The sequence below is a fragment of the Alosa pseudoharengus genome, unplaced genomic scaffold (genome assembly GCF_046254945.1).
Source record: "Alosa pseudoharengus isolate Yale_2024_CS ecotype anadromous, Long Island Sound unplaced genomic scaffold, YU_APseudo_1.1 YU_APseudo_1.1_scf_8, whole genome shotgun sequence".
Taxonomy (NCBI): Eukaryota; Metazoa; Chordata; class Actinopteri; order Clupeiformes; family Clupeidae; genus Alosa; species Alosa pseudoharengus.
This window is the reverse complement of record NW_027468870.1, coordinates 34,065,558-34,081,539: the sequence shown is the minus strand read 5'-3', so window position 1 is coordinate 34,081,539 and position 15,982 is coordinate 34,065,558. Positions and strand designations below refer to the sequence as shown.

General features: G+C 48.0%; 1 protein-coding gene across 4 annotated transcripts in view; it reads right to left on the bottom strand.

Annotated features, from left to right (window-relative positions):
• Positions 1–432: 432 nt before the first annotated feature.
• The window catches only part of spns2 (SPNS lysolipid transporter 2, sphingosine-1-phosphate), a 75,025-nt gene continuing 59,475 nt past the window's right edge, over positions 433–15,982 (bottom strand). For 2 of the 4 annotated variants that reach the window (XM_076275214.1, XM_076275215.1), the window contains 6 exons: positions 13,835–13,900; positions 12,811–12,909; positions 7,737–7,900; positions 7,426–7,482; positions 5,123–5,159; positions 433–1,046 (listed from right to left, as the gene is read on the bottom strand). In XM_076275214.1, coding sequence (XP_076131329.1) covers positions 1,035–1,046; positions 5,123–5,159; positions 7,426–7,482; positions 7,737–7,900; positions 12,811–12,909; positions 13,835–13,900 — 435 coding nt within the window. In that variant the 3' untranslated portion in view covers positions 433–1,034. The remainder of the gene's footprint in view (positions 1,047–5,122; positions 5,160–7,425; positions 7,483–7,736; positions 7,901–12,810; positions 12,910–13,834; positions 13,901–15,982) is intronic. The other 2 variants (XM_076275216.1, XM_076275217.1) reach the window with 1 other exon arrangement.

The following is a 15,982-nucleotide window of genomic DNA, read 5'->3' as shown; positions in this document are numbered from 1 at the left end:
TACAAAAACATAACACAGGCCGATCTTCACGGTCTTCTCATGACTAGTCTACACTCCTCTCTTGACCAATCCTTTGAAACAATCATAGGTTTGGACCTCAAGTTTCCAAAAAATCATGTTTTTTTGTAATGTAGCTGGCACTGCATTTGGGAATAAGTGCTGATATTACAAAGTAAAGACAAGAAAAAAGGTAAAAGATTAAAAGTAACACAATGGGGCTGTATATCTCTTAAGGCTGCCGTTCCAGTCTTTCAGCAGTGAGGGTGACACTTCACTGACTCCATGAGTGTGTATTTGTTTGCCACTTTGCTTTCCAGTATTCCTTCTGTCCTTTGTGTGTATGTTGTAGTGGTGGTGGTGGTGGTGGTGGTGGGGTGGGGGGGTGTTATTTAAACACCTTGTAGCTTTTTGGGTAGGGTTGAGGGGGGGGGGGGACAGTGACTAGGCTCTGTGAGGGAATGTAATGACATGGCACTTGGTGCAGATTGACAGGCATTGTGACAGACACTGCGCCTCCTCTGTACTTCTTCAGTAGTATGGCACTAACACACGGGCTCATCCACACGGGCGCCAGGTTTGGCTCTATGCCCCCCTCCCCGTTTCTGCCACATCAGCATGGGAGGCATCACCAGCTGCTGGTTAGGCTGGCATTTTTAAAAATCCTTTTTTTCCAAAAAAAACAAACAAAAAAAACAAAAAAAAAACAACATGGCACAGTCTAAGGCACGAGGCAGTGCCCGCAATGTGAGGTGTCTATGCTGTGGCTCCAGTTACAAGAAGCCTCCAAGAAACAGAGGCTAGAGAGAGAGAGAGAGAGAGAGAGAGAGAGAGAGAGAGAGAGAGAGAGAGAGAGAAAGTGAAGTAGATAAAGCATGAGAGCAAGGAGGTGTCGAGGTGACATTTGCTTCGGTGATAAAGAGATGATCGGCATATGATGGTCTCGGACGTCCAGTGGGTGAGCAGCTTCATTTGTCCCCTCTCTCCGTCCTTCCTTTATCCGGTCACCACGCGCAGCCTCCAAGCTCTGGCCTCCCTCACTTGTTGACCTGTGATGGGCACAGATGGACAAGACATGGCACAAACAGACAGGGTGGTTAGCGGTTTCAGGGGGGGGGGGGTGGAGGGGTGAGTTTGACTTCCCTCCAGGACATTCTCATGTAATTACCACGGCACGCCACTCGCTGCCATCTGTCTCGTTCTCCCCACGGACTGTCCTGAGAACAACACGGCCGTGGGGACCCCTCCGACGCATAAACAAGCCTCCGATTCTCCATCACTACAACGCCCTCCGACACAGACAGACACTAACAACCTGATTGACATCTTTAGGGAAAAAACCACAGTGTTTAGGACTGATCCACCACTGGGATGCTCAAAATGAGCTTGTCTTTGTTTGCGGCAGCTAATTTAGTTTTTCCTAAATTATTCAATTATCTCTGAGAGGAAATATTTGCTAGTATTATTCCTGATTACTGTGCTATTAGTCGGCTGTGGATGTGAGAGACTACAATGGGATGGGATTACTGCGCCGGGCCTGACCGTTTGTTTGTCGTTTTCCCTTTTGTTTAGTCTTGACAAAGAGACACAAACAAGCATGCGCACACGCGCACACACACACACACACACACACACACACACACACACACACACATACACACGCACACACGCAAAGAGAAATGTCCCATTGGGTAGGTTGAATGTACAGTAGTAGCTCTGTAATTGGCTTTCATGCTGGATTACAGAATTTGAACAATTATTTTCTCTTTGTCTCCCAAAAGCTATTGAGTCACTCTAGAGGGCAGTTTCACCAGAGGATCCACAAATCCCACTGGTTAGTGATGAATCACAACATCATATTTTAGATTACAGGCCATTTATATTTGTTGGGAATATTTTAAACCATGTTATTGCCCTTGTAGTGTAGATATTAATATGCATAAGCTCCTTTACAATGTGTTAAGCCAAATTGTATGATTATTAATCAGTCTAGCTTTTCAAGCATCTGAATGCAAACACACACATACACACACACACACACACACACACACACACACACACAAACACACACACACACACACACACACACATACACAATATATAAACAGAGGGAGAGAGAGAACAATGAGTATACAGAAAAATAACCCTAAGGCTACAGCTGACCTGTGCGTGTTGGAAATGTCTTGTGTGTGTATAGCTATCTTAGCAGTGCCAGATGGACATGGGAGAGCAACGCAGCACTGGCCTGCCCACATCCTCTGGCCTCCCTCTCCCCTGCCCTGCACTGCCCCACCCTGCCCTGCCAAGCACTGCCCGCTGACCCTCTGTGGCAGTGGGCCCGCCACGCTCTCTAGCTCTGCTCGCCACCACACCACAACGCGCACCAGCAAGGACACTTCTGAGGGCCCAGTGACGCAAGTGACCCGTGTTTTACAGCTGAAGACAGAATGGGCAGTCGCCAGACCAGACAGTGGAATGAAGGCCTGGCCTTGGAACCCTTCATGGGGATGCAACCACTGCTATGCAATGCAATGCAAAAAAAAACCCTGCTGTGGACGCTAGCTGCTAGTGTGGACGCTGGGGTATTTTTAGCTACACTGATGGGATTAACTCCCTGAGTGGCAATGTGGATCAATGGAAGGTGCTGAGGATCACTGCGGCCTGATCCTAATAAAATATACCGATAGACAGACAGAGATGTATGTCCTCCTTGTAGGGTAGTCCACTCTGTTGTAAGATGCTAATGCACTAATTGAAAGGCTCCATTTTGTGGTTGCAGCCTTTGGTTCATTCCTTACAGTTTGTAAATAATATCCTAAATTCACACAAGCGCTCTGCTGCCCTACTGAATGCTGAACCTTTAAAGTCCCCATGACAGAAAATCTGAATAAATACTGCCATAGCTGTCATTAATCTGCATTCATGTCCCAGCTTGTGAGCAGCACAAGTGTGAATAAGAGCTGTGTGGTGGCAGTGTGAGTCTGTGGTTAGGGACACACTACTCTTTGGAAGCACTTCATTGGATCCCAGCTTATCTGATACCCATTGAGGATTGCATCACCAAAGATTAATGGTTGATGGTGCATTATGGCTTAAGTGATTAAGATGCCCTCTGAATGAAACAACCATCTCTCTCTCTCTCTCTCTCTCTCTCTCTCTCTCTCTCTCTCTCTCTCTCTCTCTCTCTCTCTCTCTCTCTCTCTTTATGCCCATCTCTCTCTATCCTTTACTCTCTCTCTCTCTCTCTCTCTCCATGTCTCTTTCTCCCTCTCTTTTTTACTCTCTCTCTCTCTTCCCTCTCTGTTCGGTCCATCTGTGTTAGGGCATCCACAGTACACTGCTGCCACAACTCATCCGCATCGCCACGAGGCTTAATGTAACCAAATGGTGTCCCGTCCACAAAGGCGACCACCCTACCCCTCACATTCCCCTTCGCATGGCTTCCACATTAAAGCCTTCCCTCGTGATGGCTCCTCGCCGAAGGACGGTCATTAGTTACGTAACATTGTCTCCTTCACAAGCCATGACCCTATGGACTGCATTGATCTGTGTATACATCCATTCTGCTGCAGGGGGCCACACATATTAAGCATTTGCCTAATACGTTTAGCCTCAAATGATCCGGCCCCAAGGCCACGGCTAATAATCATTCGCGAGGAGACAGCCATTGATCCCCCCATTTTAACTTCCTCTGTTGATTTTTAAAGCAGGGAGAGGCGGTTTGGAAGGCTGCAGAGTTATGAGTTCATAGTCATAGCAGTTCACCAGTTTTACGATCGCCTTTTTCACAATCGAGGCTGAATTTATTTCTCACAGAATGAATTTAGTTTTTGCCTCTTAAATAAGATTAGCCTTCTTTTATGCAGCCACAGAGATGTAAAAATCTCAGAAATGCAGATCTTGTCTAACAGTTTACAGTTTCAGGGGCCTCTTGCTTTTTCTCATCCTGCTGTCCACAAAGGGGGTGTTGTCCATACCCCCAGGGCGAATGACATCATTCTTAACACATACTTCTCCATTCAGGCAAACAAATCTCTCACAGTAGATCACTGCTGAAGGGTATCGGAGAAAGATGTGAAATGGTCAGAGCCCCTGGCACATGTCTCCACAGCAGGGCTCCACGCCAGCCTTGGACACAAACGCCAACAGGAGGCTGGGCGTGTAATCTCCTGCCCCCGTGTCACAATGCGATAACCTTCCACAGCGAAGGCACAATAACATGAAAGGGCCAATTCGTGCCCCTCGCAATCAGTCTGGCTGGGCCGCAATCTTGTTATTATGTGCCGTGTGACACTCGCGGGCCTCCATTGTCTCGGCCGGCCAAGGAGCTGGTGAGGTGAGACCTGTTTCCTGAGTCCTAGGCCCATTTGTCTCTCTCTCTCTCTCTCTCTCTCTCCCTCCCTCTCTCTGTCCTCGTCTTTCTCTCCCCCCCCCCCCTCTCTTGGTCTTGAGACTAGGGGCACACACCGGTAATTGCCCTGGGGGGCCCCAAGCGGCGAGTGGCGGCGGGTGATAAGGAGGGGAAGGGGAAGAGAGAGGAAGGGCAGCGCGGCCTTGACAGGATGCCAAGATATTACAGCGCAGGCCGGCCAGGAATGCACCTCTCCAGCGTCCAGCTCCACCCGGCCATCAGGGGACATCAACATCAACCCTGCTACAGTAGCACTCACACTGGCCCTGAGTCAGGATAGTCACTAAAGTCATTCGAACTTGAAAGAACTTCTTATCAGAAAAACGTCTTGTCTACAAATGAGAAGATCTGAGAGATTCCTATTAGGAACAGTTGTTTGAGGAAAGTTCTTCAGCTTTCAAAACACTCATTAAGTAAATTATTCACATATTTCAGCTACTATTATTTTTAGTACATTAAAGACATATTTCATCTTTGAAAAACACTCTGTTCTTGTATTCTGTTACATGTAAGTTCCAAATGACATGCCCCGCTATAATTTCCAGTTTGAAGATTTTAGCTTTAAGTAAGCTGTCGATGTGGGCCAACAGAATAATCCTGCTTTAGGAGTGAGACTCCGCTGGATGGCTTCCTAATGACCCCTGGGCAGCACACACTCAAAAATCTGGCAGCAAAGCGACTCTCAGAAACAGACACAGAGGGCCTGGTGCTTACCTTCACTGAGGAGGGTGGCCTGGTAAGCTGGCTTATACTGCAGAGAAAAGGAGAGAATGACAGACAATTAGACAGAGCAGAGTACAGTGAAGTCTGGTCAAGCACAGTTCTATGGCTCACATGGCTATGGAGTGCTGAAGGGGCTACTACAGCAAGGGTCTCTGAACAGGAGCCGTAGTGGAGCTCCGCAGGGAATGGGGGGACTTACAGTGTCTGTGTGGGGCCTAAACCTGATGGGTTTCATACTTAGACAGGGCTCAGTGAAGAAGCAGCCTTGCATTTACTACTACCCCCTCTCCCTCTCCTCCACTCTCTCTTTTCCTAATCCCCTCATCCTCTCTCTCTCTCTCTCTCTCTCTCTCTCTGTCCATCCTCCTCTGTTCCTGCGCTGCCTCATTGGCAGCAACACTTCAGCGCGCTTCATGCCAATCTGTTGGCCTCGCCCGCAGCCCTGCCACTGGACTAGTGACTTGGGCATGCTCCCCCATCCATGGCCACATTCATCAAACAAACTGTAGTGGTGGTGATGGGGATGGGGGATGGGGGGGGAAACACCTTCAGGCATCATGCCCAGTGATGCCAGGGCAATAACAGCAGATGAAACAAATGAGATCTCATGCACGTGATAAAGGACTGAGGGGGATGGGGGGGGGGGGGGCATCAGTGTGCCTAGTCGGGGCCACTATAAATAGCGTCGCCGCACTTAAAAAAAGGGAGCGCTAACAACCTGGAAGTAATGGAGCCCCGGCAAGAGTGCCGCAAATAGACAGCAAACGCTTGGCTGGAGAGCTCTTCTGCTCCTTGGGTCGTATAAATAGAGCGGGATGTCTAAGGACAGCGCCGCGTTTGTTAGCATGCTGGAGCAATATTTATGAATCACGGCCGTCTGAGCGTGAAGGAACCGTTGTTTAAAAAAAACGAAGCGAGAGAAAAGAAGGAGGAGAAATTGGAGTTCTTTTCGTGTGGAATACGCTGAGAAAGGGCAGTGAAGCTGCGGTTTGACTCTTTGCGTGTTTGGATCATTAGGTTCACTGTTCATTATTCAGGCTTTTTCAGACATTCAGCTTATTTGAGAAAACAGTTTTTGGTGTTGCGTTTCAAGCATCCAATATGTGTGGTGTTCAAAGAGCTGAAAGTACAGAGATATGAATAACAATCTCCGTTTCACATCCATATTTCACAAACTATATAGCAAATCTGTAAAAAAGACGCACCCATTTTTGAGGTTCTGCCTTGCTATACTCATTCCTGAGGTGTTATCTGTTGTTGAGTGTGCGCTTGAGAAGGGATTGTGGTTTAGCTGCACAAACACCAGCAACCCACACACATCACTCTGTGGTCTGACATAAACCACAGGATTGACTTTTTGATGTATTTTGGGAGACAAACAAAACAGTATCACTGTTTTGAAAGAAGAAATAATCAGTGTGGTGAAATCTACTATTTTACAACTTGCATTTCTAACATCTCAACACTTGTGTATAACAGGCAAGAAGCACTGCTGTGACCTTCCCGTTTCTTTCAAAGTTTAACGTACAAATGTACAAATGCCTGTTGTAGCTCAGCCAATGAAAACTATCTGAACGGTCCAAGCCAAATTGATTCTTTGAGTGAATGGAGTATCTGGTCATCAGCGTAGCCACTTCAAATCAATGCTTCTCAGCTGACTGGGCCAGAGATGTGCATCGTGATCAGATAGCACTTCCTGTGAGCCAAATTCCACCGTGATGACTGGGCCATCCTCCTGTCCTGGCCGCTACTTACGCGGCTCCCTACTGGGAACCCTGGGAAACGGTGAGAAATTCGTGCAACGTGTAGCAACAACGTAAGGTTTGCAGGGGAAAACCCTGCTCAGTGAACACTTGTCTGCCACTGAATGCCCGCTTCGAACAGGAAGGAAGTCATTTCTAGGAGGCCAGCCACAGAGGAAGTCCACTTGATAAAATAATGTCCCCCTCTTTCAAAACAACAAAAAAAAAACTGCATTGCACGGATGGCCAAGGCATTGTGTTTGTTTTACCCTTTTAAGGCAATGAGATGGCAGAGTATGACAAAGCCCAGAGGCATGGCATGCACTCGTAGCACCATCAGCAAGCAAAAAAAACCCTGTTTGTGTACCCTGCCTGTTAATATATGCTGAAGGCGGCAGCTTATAATGGGAAACGCAAGCAGTCAGGAGCCATGTGACTATGTTAGTCTTTAGTGAGAATAGCTGGCGTAAGCAGGAGAGAGGGCTCCGCTGATGGGCTGAGGGCTCGCCAAATCCCCCCGGCTCCTCAGAGATGGTCAGAGTCTGTTCTTACTCGATGTCTGGTGTTGAGCTGACCCCTGGCCTGTGCTGATCTCTGTCTATCTCCAATCTGAAAATACCAGATGTGGTGTTTAGAGACTAGCAACGTCCAACACCTCATAGATGAGGGGAAAATGTATAATGGACTTTCAAACTGAAGGGAATGCAATGCATTCATAGAATAATAAATCAAAATCATGTGCTATCCACACACTCCCCTCAACTCTGCAAAGCTGATACTCATCAGCCTATCATGTCATATATCTGCTACTGTTCTTTTTATCTATCATAGTATTTAGGAAAACAGGGGATCAAGGTACTTACTGTTTATCAGCCTTTTCCCGGTCGTCCAGGAAGAAGAGGGCTGTGGCGAGGAAGAACATCCCTCCCAGGACGATGACGAAGGGGCACAGCATGAGCGCGTAGCCCAGGCTCAGGAACTGCCAGAGGACTGACGTCTTGTAGCTCTGCTGTAGACTGTCGGAGATCTGCACAGAAAACACACACACACACACACACATCAACACTGAAGGCAAGGTCTCACATCCCGCTGCAGCAAGTCTTGCTTTTCTCAATCTCCTTCACATGTTCTAGAAAAATCTATGGAGCCCGAGTTTCAACTGCTCGCCCTCAGGCACTGTTTCCTGTAGTCATGACTTAATTAATTAATTACAGGATGGGTGTGAATATCAATCTGCCATACTGAGGCAGTTAACTGATTGTTGTTCTCACTTAGAGCTTTGTAAAGCAAAGAAGTCCACCAGTGGAGACTGTCAGTCAATGTCAGGTAGATTTCAATAAATCAATGAAAGTTTCAACAAACAAAATTAAGATATTGATTTAAAACCAGAAAGGAATGTGTGGACTGGTATAAACAGTGCTTCTTACATTCCCAGTAGTGTAGGACTGCAAAAATGAACATGATGGAATTCAGCTAAGAAAATGGGTATGAAGAAGCTAATGAATATGAAACTAGTTTTTAAATCCATTAAAAACACATACAAATTAGCAATTTCCACTGCAGGTGAAACATAAGTGGAAGTACTTGTAAATAATACATAACTACATATTTTAGGGAAGCAAACCCTCTTTATTAAAGTATAAAGCTTTAACCCCAAAACGTATATAATATGCAAAAGGGGAGAGGGATTAAACAGCCGCTAAGGGATGTTGTGTAAAGTGCTGACACAGGCAAATCATTTCCCAGCATGCCTGTGAGTGCTTTGGAACGCGATGGCACATGCCTGTGTGCCACTGCTGGACACCAGGAAGTGACCCCGGGCTCAACTCCATTCTGCTGACTCACCCAGAGATTATGGTCAGGTGAAATGCCCCTCTGGAGCCTAAGTGATTGATTGGATTGGCTTAATGCACCAAATCTTTTGTCATGAGCTTTGAATGTTGTAAATCAACCTAATAGCAATGCATAGATTTTCCCTAATGACAGGACTTGTAAGTGTAAGTGCCACGGTACACATAAATGCTGATGGCGTGTGCACATGCACGCACATAACCCAATGTGCTGGCAGGAAAATGAATAAATAAACTCCAAATGAAAAGCAGACATGTTTAATTTCACAATGGTCAGTCAAAAAAAATATCAGCACTTTAGTAATTTGACCAATTTGGATGTAATTAAATAGCCACCCACTTTGCCTCAAGCTGTATTAATCTTGATCGCAAATCCACAAATGAAGTTGACACAAGATTAAAATTGTAATGACACATTTGTGGGCAAGAAACGTTTCTCCCATAATGGCTTCTGGATGACTATAAAAATACTATACCTGCTGTTCTGGCACTGCAGGGCTAGAGAGCCCGCCAGTTAAATGGCTCCAAATTAACATCATTTCACATTATACAATCTCTCATTTCCTTGCTTAAGCAAGTGGAACTGAAATTTCAAACCCACTTATGAAGACTGGGCCCTGTCTCCCTGGCCGGGGACTGAGAGAGCCAGCCTCAGTGGCAGCAGCCCACTCCAGTGCAGCAGGGTGGGGCGGCTCGTTCCGCTGAGGCAGCTATTAGCAGAATGAGGCGTGAGAAATTTGGAGCCGTGACTCAAGACGTCTAGAATTCGGCCCACCATGGTAGGCTGAGTTACCTGAGGAAGGTGGACATAAATAAACGGCATGGAGGTGCTGCAGCCCCGGGGTGTGGCATAGTTTTTTGCGAAAGCCTCATATTTGAGGTTTGGTGTTTTCTTCCTCGTAGGATGACTAGAGTGTTGTGGGTGAGTGGGGGCCTGCCGGCCGGCCTGCCTGTCTGTGCGGATCTGCCCTGTGGTTGCTAAGTGCCGAGCAGCTGGTGTGGTTTTCCTGTGGGAGATCCACATACTAGAGTTGGAGAAGTGTGTGTGTGTGTGTGTGTGTGTGTGTGTGTGTGTGTGTGTGTGTGTGTGTGTGTGTGTGTGTGTGTGTGTGTGTGTGTGTGTGGTGTGTGTGTGTGTGTGTGTGTGTGTGGTGAGGGGTGCCTGTCGACGGTGTGCAGAAACGTCACTGCCTTTGTCACACTGACTCGCTAAAGCCTCCAGCATGACAGAGCAGGATCACCAGTGACGCATTCGTGTGTGTCTGCAGGCCTGCTGGACAGAGCTGTGACCTACTACTGCGGAGCAGCGTGGAGCGGAGCGACATCCTGTGTGTCTGGCCTCCGGGCCCCTTTATCAGTGCCTCACAGGAGCTCCCCATCAGGGGCCCACCCACCACACGGGGGCCGAGACACGGGCTGCAATGGACACACAGTAGGGGTAGAGATACACCCAGCGTGCCTGTGGAGCCCTGTCACAGATGACGCAATGCCCTCTGTAAACAAAACAAACAAACAAAAAAGCCTCCCTACGAGACACTTCTATCATTATTAACAAGGAGCTGTGAATGTGCTGTGTCTGGCATTTTGAGCGATTTGGAAACGTCTGCTCCGCGAGGTGGAATGTGTAGCCTGGGTGCTACTGTGCACTACCTGGAATGGAACCCTTGTGGTCGACGCCTTGTGACGTATCTCGGATGAAGAAGACAGAGTGTGTCCCACACAATGTGTGGCTTCTGTTGAGATGATTAGGCCGGCTGTTGGCAGAGAGAGGCCCTGCTTAGGTAATAACAGGAAAGTCTTGGGGCCGGTGCTGCATTACGTAAGCCTATATACAGTAGCCTTGCGAGGCAAAACAAGCCAGCCAGTTGAGGATGGGCTGAAAGCTCCAAAAAACACAACATTATGTCACCCTCACTTCCAGGGCATGTGTTCCTCCTGGTGTTTACGTTCCTTTTGCTGTTGTTACTGTTAAGGGTCTTTTCCCCTTCTGGGTTCTCACTCTACCTGTCTGTTTCCTCCTGCTGAGATGGTAATTGCTTCTTTCATCGCTAATTGCTAATTTGAGATGGCAGTCTCAACGGCTCCTTCTGTCAGCGCACCCGCAGAGCCCGTGGCGAGTCTCTCTGAGTCCAATGCTCTCTCTCTCTCTCTCTCTCTCTCTCTCTCTCTCTCTATTTCTCTCTCTCTCTCTATTTCTCTCTCTCTCTCTCTCTCTCTCTCTCTCGCTCTGTGTGTCTACCTCTCTCTGTACTGCTGCTGTGTAAGGCTAGTCCATGCCTCCAGGAATGTTAAAAAAACGGCACAACTCCACGTCTTGTAAATGTCAAAGACAGAGACAGGCGACCAGAGCAAGTGACGTGCTTCGAGGGCCTGTCATTCACCTCAACTTTCACCACTCTTAGGCCTGAACAGGAAACCAGCCACTGTACCCCCCCCCCCCCCCCACTCACTCCTGCTATGTGATAAGGAGGAGGCTGGAACTGTTCAGCGCTACCTCAGGCTTACCACCCGTGTGTACAGCTATGCTGCCCTGTGTGTGTATGTGTGTGTGTGTGTGTGTGTGTGTGTGTGTGTGTGTGTGTGTGTGTGTGTGTGTGTGTGTGTGTGTGTGTGTGTGTGTGTGTGTGTATGTGTGTATGTGTGTGTGTGTGTGTGTGTGTGTGTGTGTGTGTGTGTGTGTTTGCGCATGAGAGTGGCAGGCTCCATCTGCAACAATGGCTACTGTGGGGGTTGGACCCAAGGTTGGAGTCAGAAGTGGCAGAGGCGAGGAAAGCTTGAGGAGGGGTGTGACGCCATCGGGAAAAAGGTCTGTGGTGTTCCTGTTTGGAATGGGTGGAATGTTCTACAGTAGCCAGACATGTAGGTGGAGTAGTGTGTGTGTGTGTGTGTGTGTGTGTGTGTGTGTGTGGGTATATGAAAGGCACTGTATGAGAATAATGAGAGAAAACTGCTCATGTCTGATAACAGCGTTTAAGGGACTCACACACACACACACACACACACACACACACACACACACACACACACACACACACACTCACAGCCTTGAGTCAAAGTGGCATATCCTGGAACCTTCCACAGATTGGGAACTGCCTCCTGAGGTAGGTTTGAGGAAATAAAGGGGGACAGGAGCTTCATAGCCACTGTAGTCAAACGACATTGTAATGTTGTGATTTCCCTTCTCAAACAACCTTAACGCTCAGAGAGCTCTGGTGATGAGAACAGTCCGGAACATCAGTCTGCACGGAATATTCCAGATGACAGAGGACGTCGGGAATGTGTTTGGCAAGATACATTTGAACAAATCACGCTCATTTGCTGGATGGCGGGGGTACTAACGAGCTTCAATGCTGCGGTTGGTCAGCTGAATTATGTGTCTGGCGTCGCAGACGCTGGAGCTGTCTGCACAAGTTGTATTTCAAACCTGTGTCTCTCGACCTTTCAAACAAAATAATAAAAAAAAATATATATAAAAAAACCTCTATGACAAATGGGACGGCAGCTGACCATAACAGACTTTTAATCATCTTTAGACCCGGCATAAAAATGCCGGGCCTGTGATTCAATTAGGCACGGGGCTGAGAGGAGTGGAGCCGGCGCGGATACGGCCGGTTCAGTCGGGTTAATTGCGGAACACCCTGCTGTGCAGGAGCAGGAGCACAAAACATCTTATGTCAAACGGACTTGAGAAATTGTTGCGTGCTTTCCGCCACACCAAAACTTCATTCACAACAAAAAAATAGAAAGCCAAACAAGGAAACGGGCCTTTATGCGTGTGTGGAAGCACAAACATTGAAGATGTGGTTGCTTATTTCCAAAACCATATTCAAAAATTCATCATTAGAAAGTAAAGTGATCTGTGGTGCATTTCCCGAAAGCATTGTTGAACAACTACCAATACCATCGCTGTATGGTTAAAAGAGTATCAGTTTGAACACGCTCTCTCCACAGTCGCCGCGGTGGTTGCCCAGCGATGCTTTCGGGGAAACACTCTCATGAACGGGAAAACCACAAACCAATTGGAAAGTGAAAGCTCAGGCTTAAGGCTATCTTGAAAGTTGAGGTATTAATAGTTGTAATATCTTACCAGGCCAATGAGAGCTGGGCTTCCTGCATCCCCCAGGAGATGTGATGTGAAACCCTGAAGGGAAACCGCAGTGGCTCTTCGAGTCGGTATGACAACAAACTATGTAGAGAGAGAGAGAGAGAGACAGAGAGAGAGAGAGAGAGTTACACAGGAGAGTCAGAAAACTTTACGGTGGAATTAAAAAAGAAATACGATAAGGTAGAGACAAGGAGAGTGAAACACAATGAGTGCTTAAGAGCGATGCAGCCTGAAAGAGTGACAAGGGGCGAATCAACCAGGCATGACACGGAGGCGACTTCAGAAGTGGTCAATTATACAAACTCCTGTACACCTCGGTGGCACAACCCTCCGCTAGTGTCGCTTCGAGTTAAGCGGGCGGCGCGTGAACTGCCTCTAACCCGGCGGTAAGTGCTGGTGCCTCTGTGGCTGTCTCCTCGCGTCACCACCGAGCCGAGTGCCCAACGGGAGGCCGACTGGCCTTTCCATTTCACAGCAACTCCAGTTTAATCTAGCTTGAACTAATTCAAGAATGCTTTCTCCTTGCTGCTCATCGCTCTCAACAATTTCTCTTTCTCTAGCACTCTCTCTATGTCTCTGTGTTTCTCTCTCTCTCTGTCTTTCTCTCCATGTTACTCTCTTTCTCTCTAGCACTCTCTTAGTCCTTCTCTCTGCTTGTCTCTCTGTCCGAGTCTGTGTTTCTCACCAACACCCACCACCCCCCCCCCCCCTTCTCTCTCTCGGACACAAAAACATAGTTTCGCTGAAAAATTGTTCTTCCATGTTATTTTCCATGAGTGGTGTATCCATTAAGCTCAATCAAAAGGGGGTAATTGCGCCCCTCGGCGCCGCCCTGCTGGTCCTGCGCTCCTCTCTCAGTCATGCACTTCCCCTAAGTTCCCAAATAAGCAACCCAGCGCGGAGATGGCCAGTGTTGTTAGAGGCCGCACACTCGTTTCGACATAAAAAAAAAAAAAAAAAAACTTTCCAGAGGCACAGTAGATAAGTATAGGCTTCCCATACATACCATTAAAATGTCCGCTGTAATGGCCCAGTTCAAAAAGAGCAGTGTTTCCCCAATGAAGATGCAGACCTGTAGGGAGAGAGATAGAGAGATAGAGAGAGAAAGAAAGGGGAGCGAAAGAGAGGGGGATGAATGTCAGCTCAACAGGGTTGATATTCTCACTTGACTGCAATGGCAGTATTTCTGGAACCAAAGACAATCCCTGAATAAAACCCTGATGTTTTTTTTCTTTCCCACAGCATCATAAAATATTTAAAACCGGCTTTGAAATGTGCAGCTGCGTTATTATGTGGTCAGATTAAATGGACGCATGGGTCTGTTTTTCGGGAGAGTACTCCTCTCTGACCCATGAAGAGCTGCAGGCGACCAGTGGGATGCTTTACAGGGTGACCGACATCTAGTGAGTGCCGTGTCTCTCTGTGTGTTTCGTGAACTTGTGTCCTCCTGGGAATGGACCAACTTAAACAAGGTTCCCACACACATCAGTGGTCGCAAACACGGCTTCCAAGCCAGGGATATTTAATGGCAAATTACAGCCGATGTATTGAATATCGTAAATGATCCAACACTTTACCATGTGTACATAGTCTCTCAACAACCAAGTCCTAAAACAAGCCCCAGGAACAGCTGGTTGGGGAAACAGTGTGACCTGCAGAGGTCTGTGTCATGGATCTGGCAGGATTTGGTTGCATTGGAATTCCACCAATCCGCTGCAAACTGGACTCTGTGTCGGCTTTATGTTTTATATGCAGCACAGCCTGCTGTCAAAAGTTTGAGGGCTTGAAGTGACCGGGGAATAGTCCCTAGCAGAGAGGCACAGAATGCCTAATCACCACACCAATGTGTGTGTGTGTGTGTGTGTGTGTGTGTGTGTGCGCGCGTGTGTGTGTGTGTGTGTGTGTGTGTGCGTGCGTTTTGTGGAAGTACAGCCAAGAGGGCCAGACGAGTGCAGCTCATCCACCGTGACTGACAGACAGACTGCAGGCCCATAGGAATGCTGCATGCAGGCGGCCTGCTCTCACGGAGAAGCCTGGACACCGGGTCATCAGACAGAAGCCGTCTCACACTGAACCTGCTGTGACGCAGCAGGGCAGCGTCCACCCCCCAACACCCCCCCCCCCCCCATCAGCCGTCACATTCTCAGACAGCACATCTGTCACTGGCCGGTGCCCCCCTGCAAACTAACCGCATCAGACAGCATGCATTGCCGCTACTTGCAGGCTCCCATTATTCTGATTGGCCATGGCCTCTAGAATGTCTTGCGTTCCCTCTAAAGTTTCATTGCCCTAACTCAGATAGGCATATCTCCTGGTCTGCTGTTTTGAGAGCTTGGCATTGTGAGGCTCTTGTTTTTGCCTGAAGTGGTGTTTGTTTGAGTGTGTGGTGATAAGGTCATTTTTAGCTATAAGCTGCAGGGCCTTTGACAACACTCTCTCTCTCTCTCTCTCTTTTTCTTTTTCTCTCTCTCTTCCTCACTCTCTTTCTCTGTCTGGATGTGGAGCAGGAGGAGGAGAGGAAACAGAGCAGCCCCCATGAGGAGCAGTGTATCCTCACTGAGTTGAGAGGTGCCACTACCCCCCACCCCACACACACACACCCCCACACCCTCCCTTTCTCTTTCCCTGTTTGCTTGTCCCCAAAGAGCCAGAAAGAATAGGAACTGCTGAGGCAGCCATGCATAGCCTCAGGTAAACCTCTCTCTTTTGCTCTCCTCTCTCTTTCTCTCTCTCTCTCTCTCTCTCTCTCTCTTTCTCTCTCTTGCTCTCATCTCTCTCTCTTGCTCTCCTCTCTCTCTTTCTCTCTCTTGCTCTCTCTTGCTCTCCTCTCTCTCTCTCTCTCTTGCTCTCATCTCTCTCTCTCTCTCTCTCTCTCTCTTGCTCTCCTCTCTCTCTCTCTCTCTCTCTCTCTCTTGCTCTCATCTCTCTCTCTTTCGGTCTCTCTGCCTGTGTCACGCACCTTTGGAAAGTCATGGCAGGCCCTGTGTGTGTGGCGCAGGCGTCTACTCCTGGCTCCGGGTGTGCCGTGCTCAACCCCACTGCCCCCTAGTGATTCACACTCCAGCAGAAGAGTGTACAACAGCGTACTGCGGCTATTCTAAACGCACGCCAGCAAGAACAGCTCTGCTTACTGGAAGTTCAGAAGTTAGTGTTG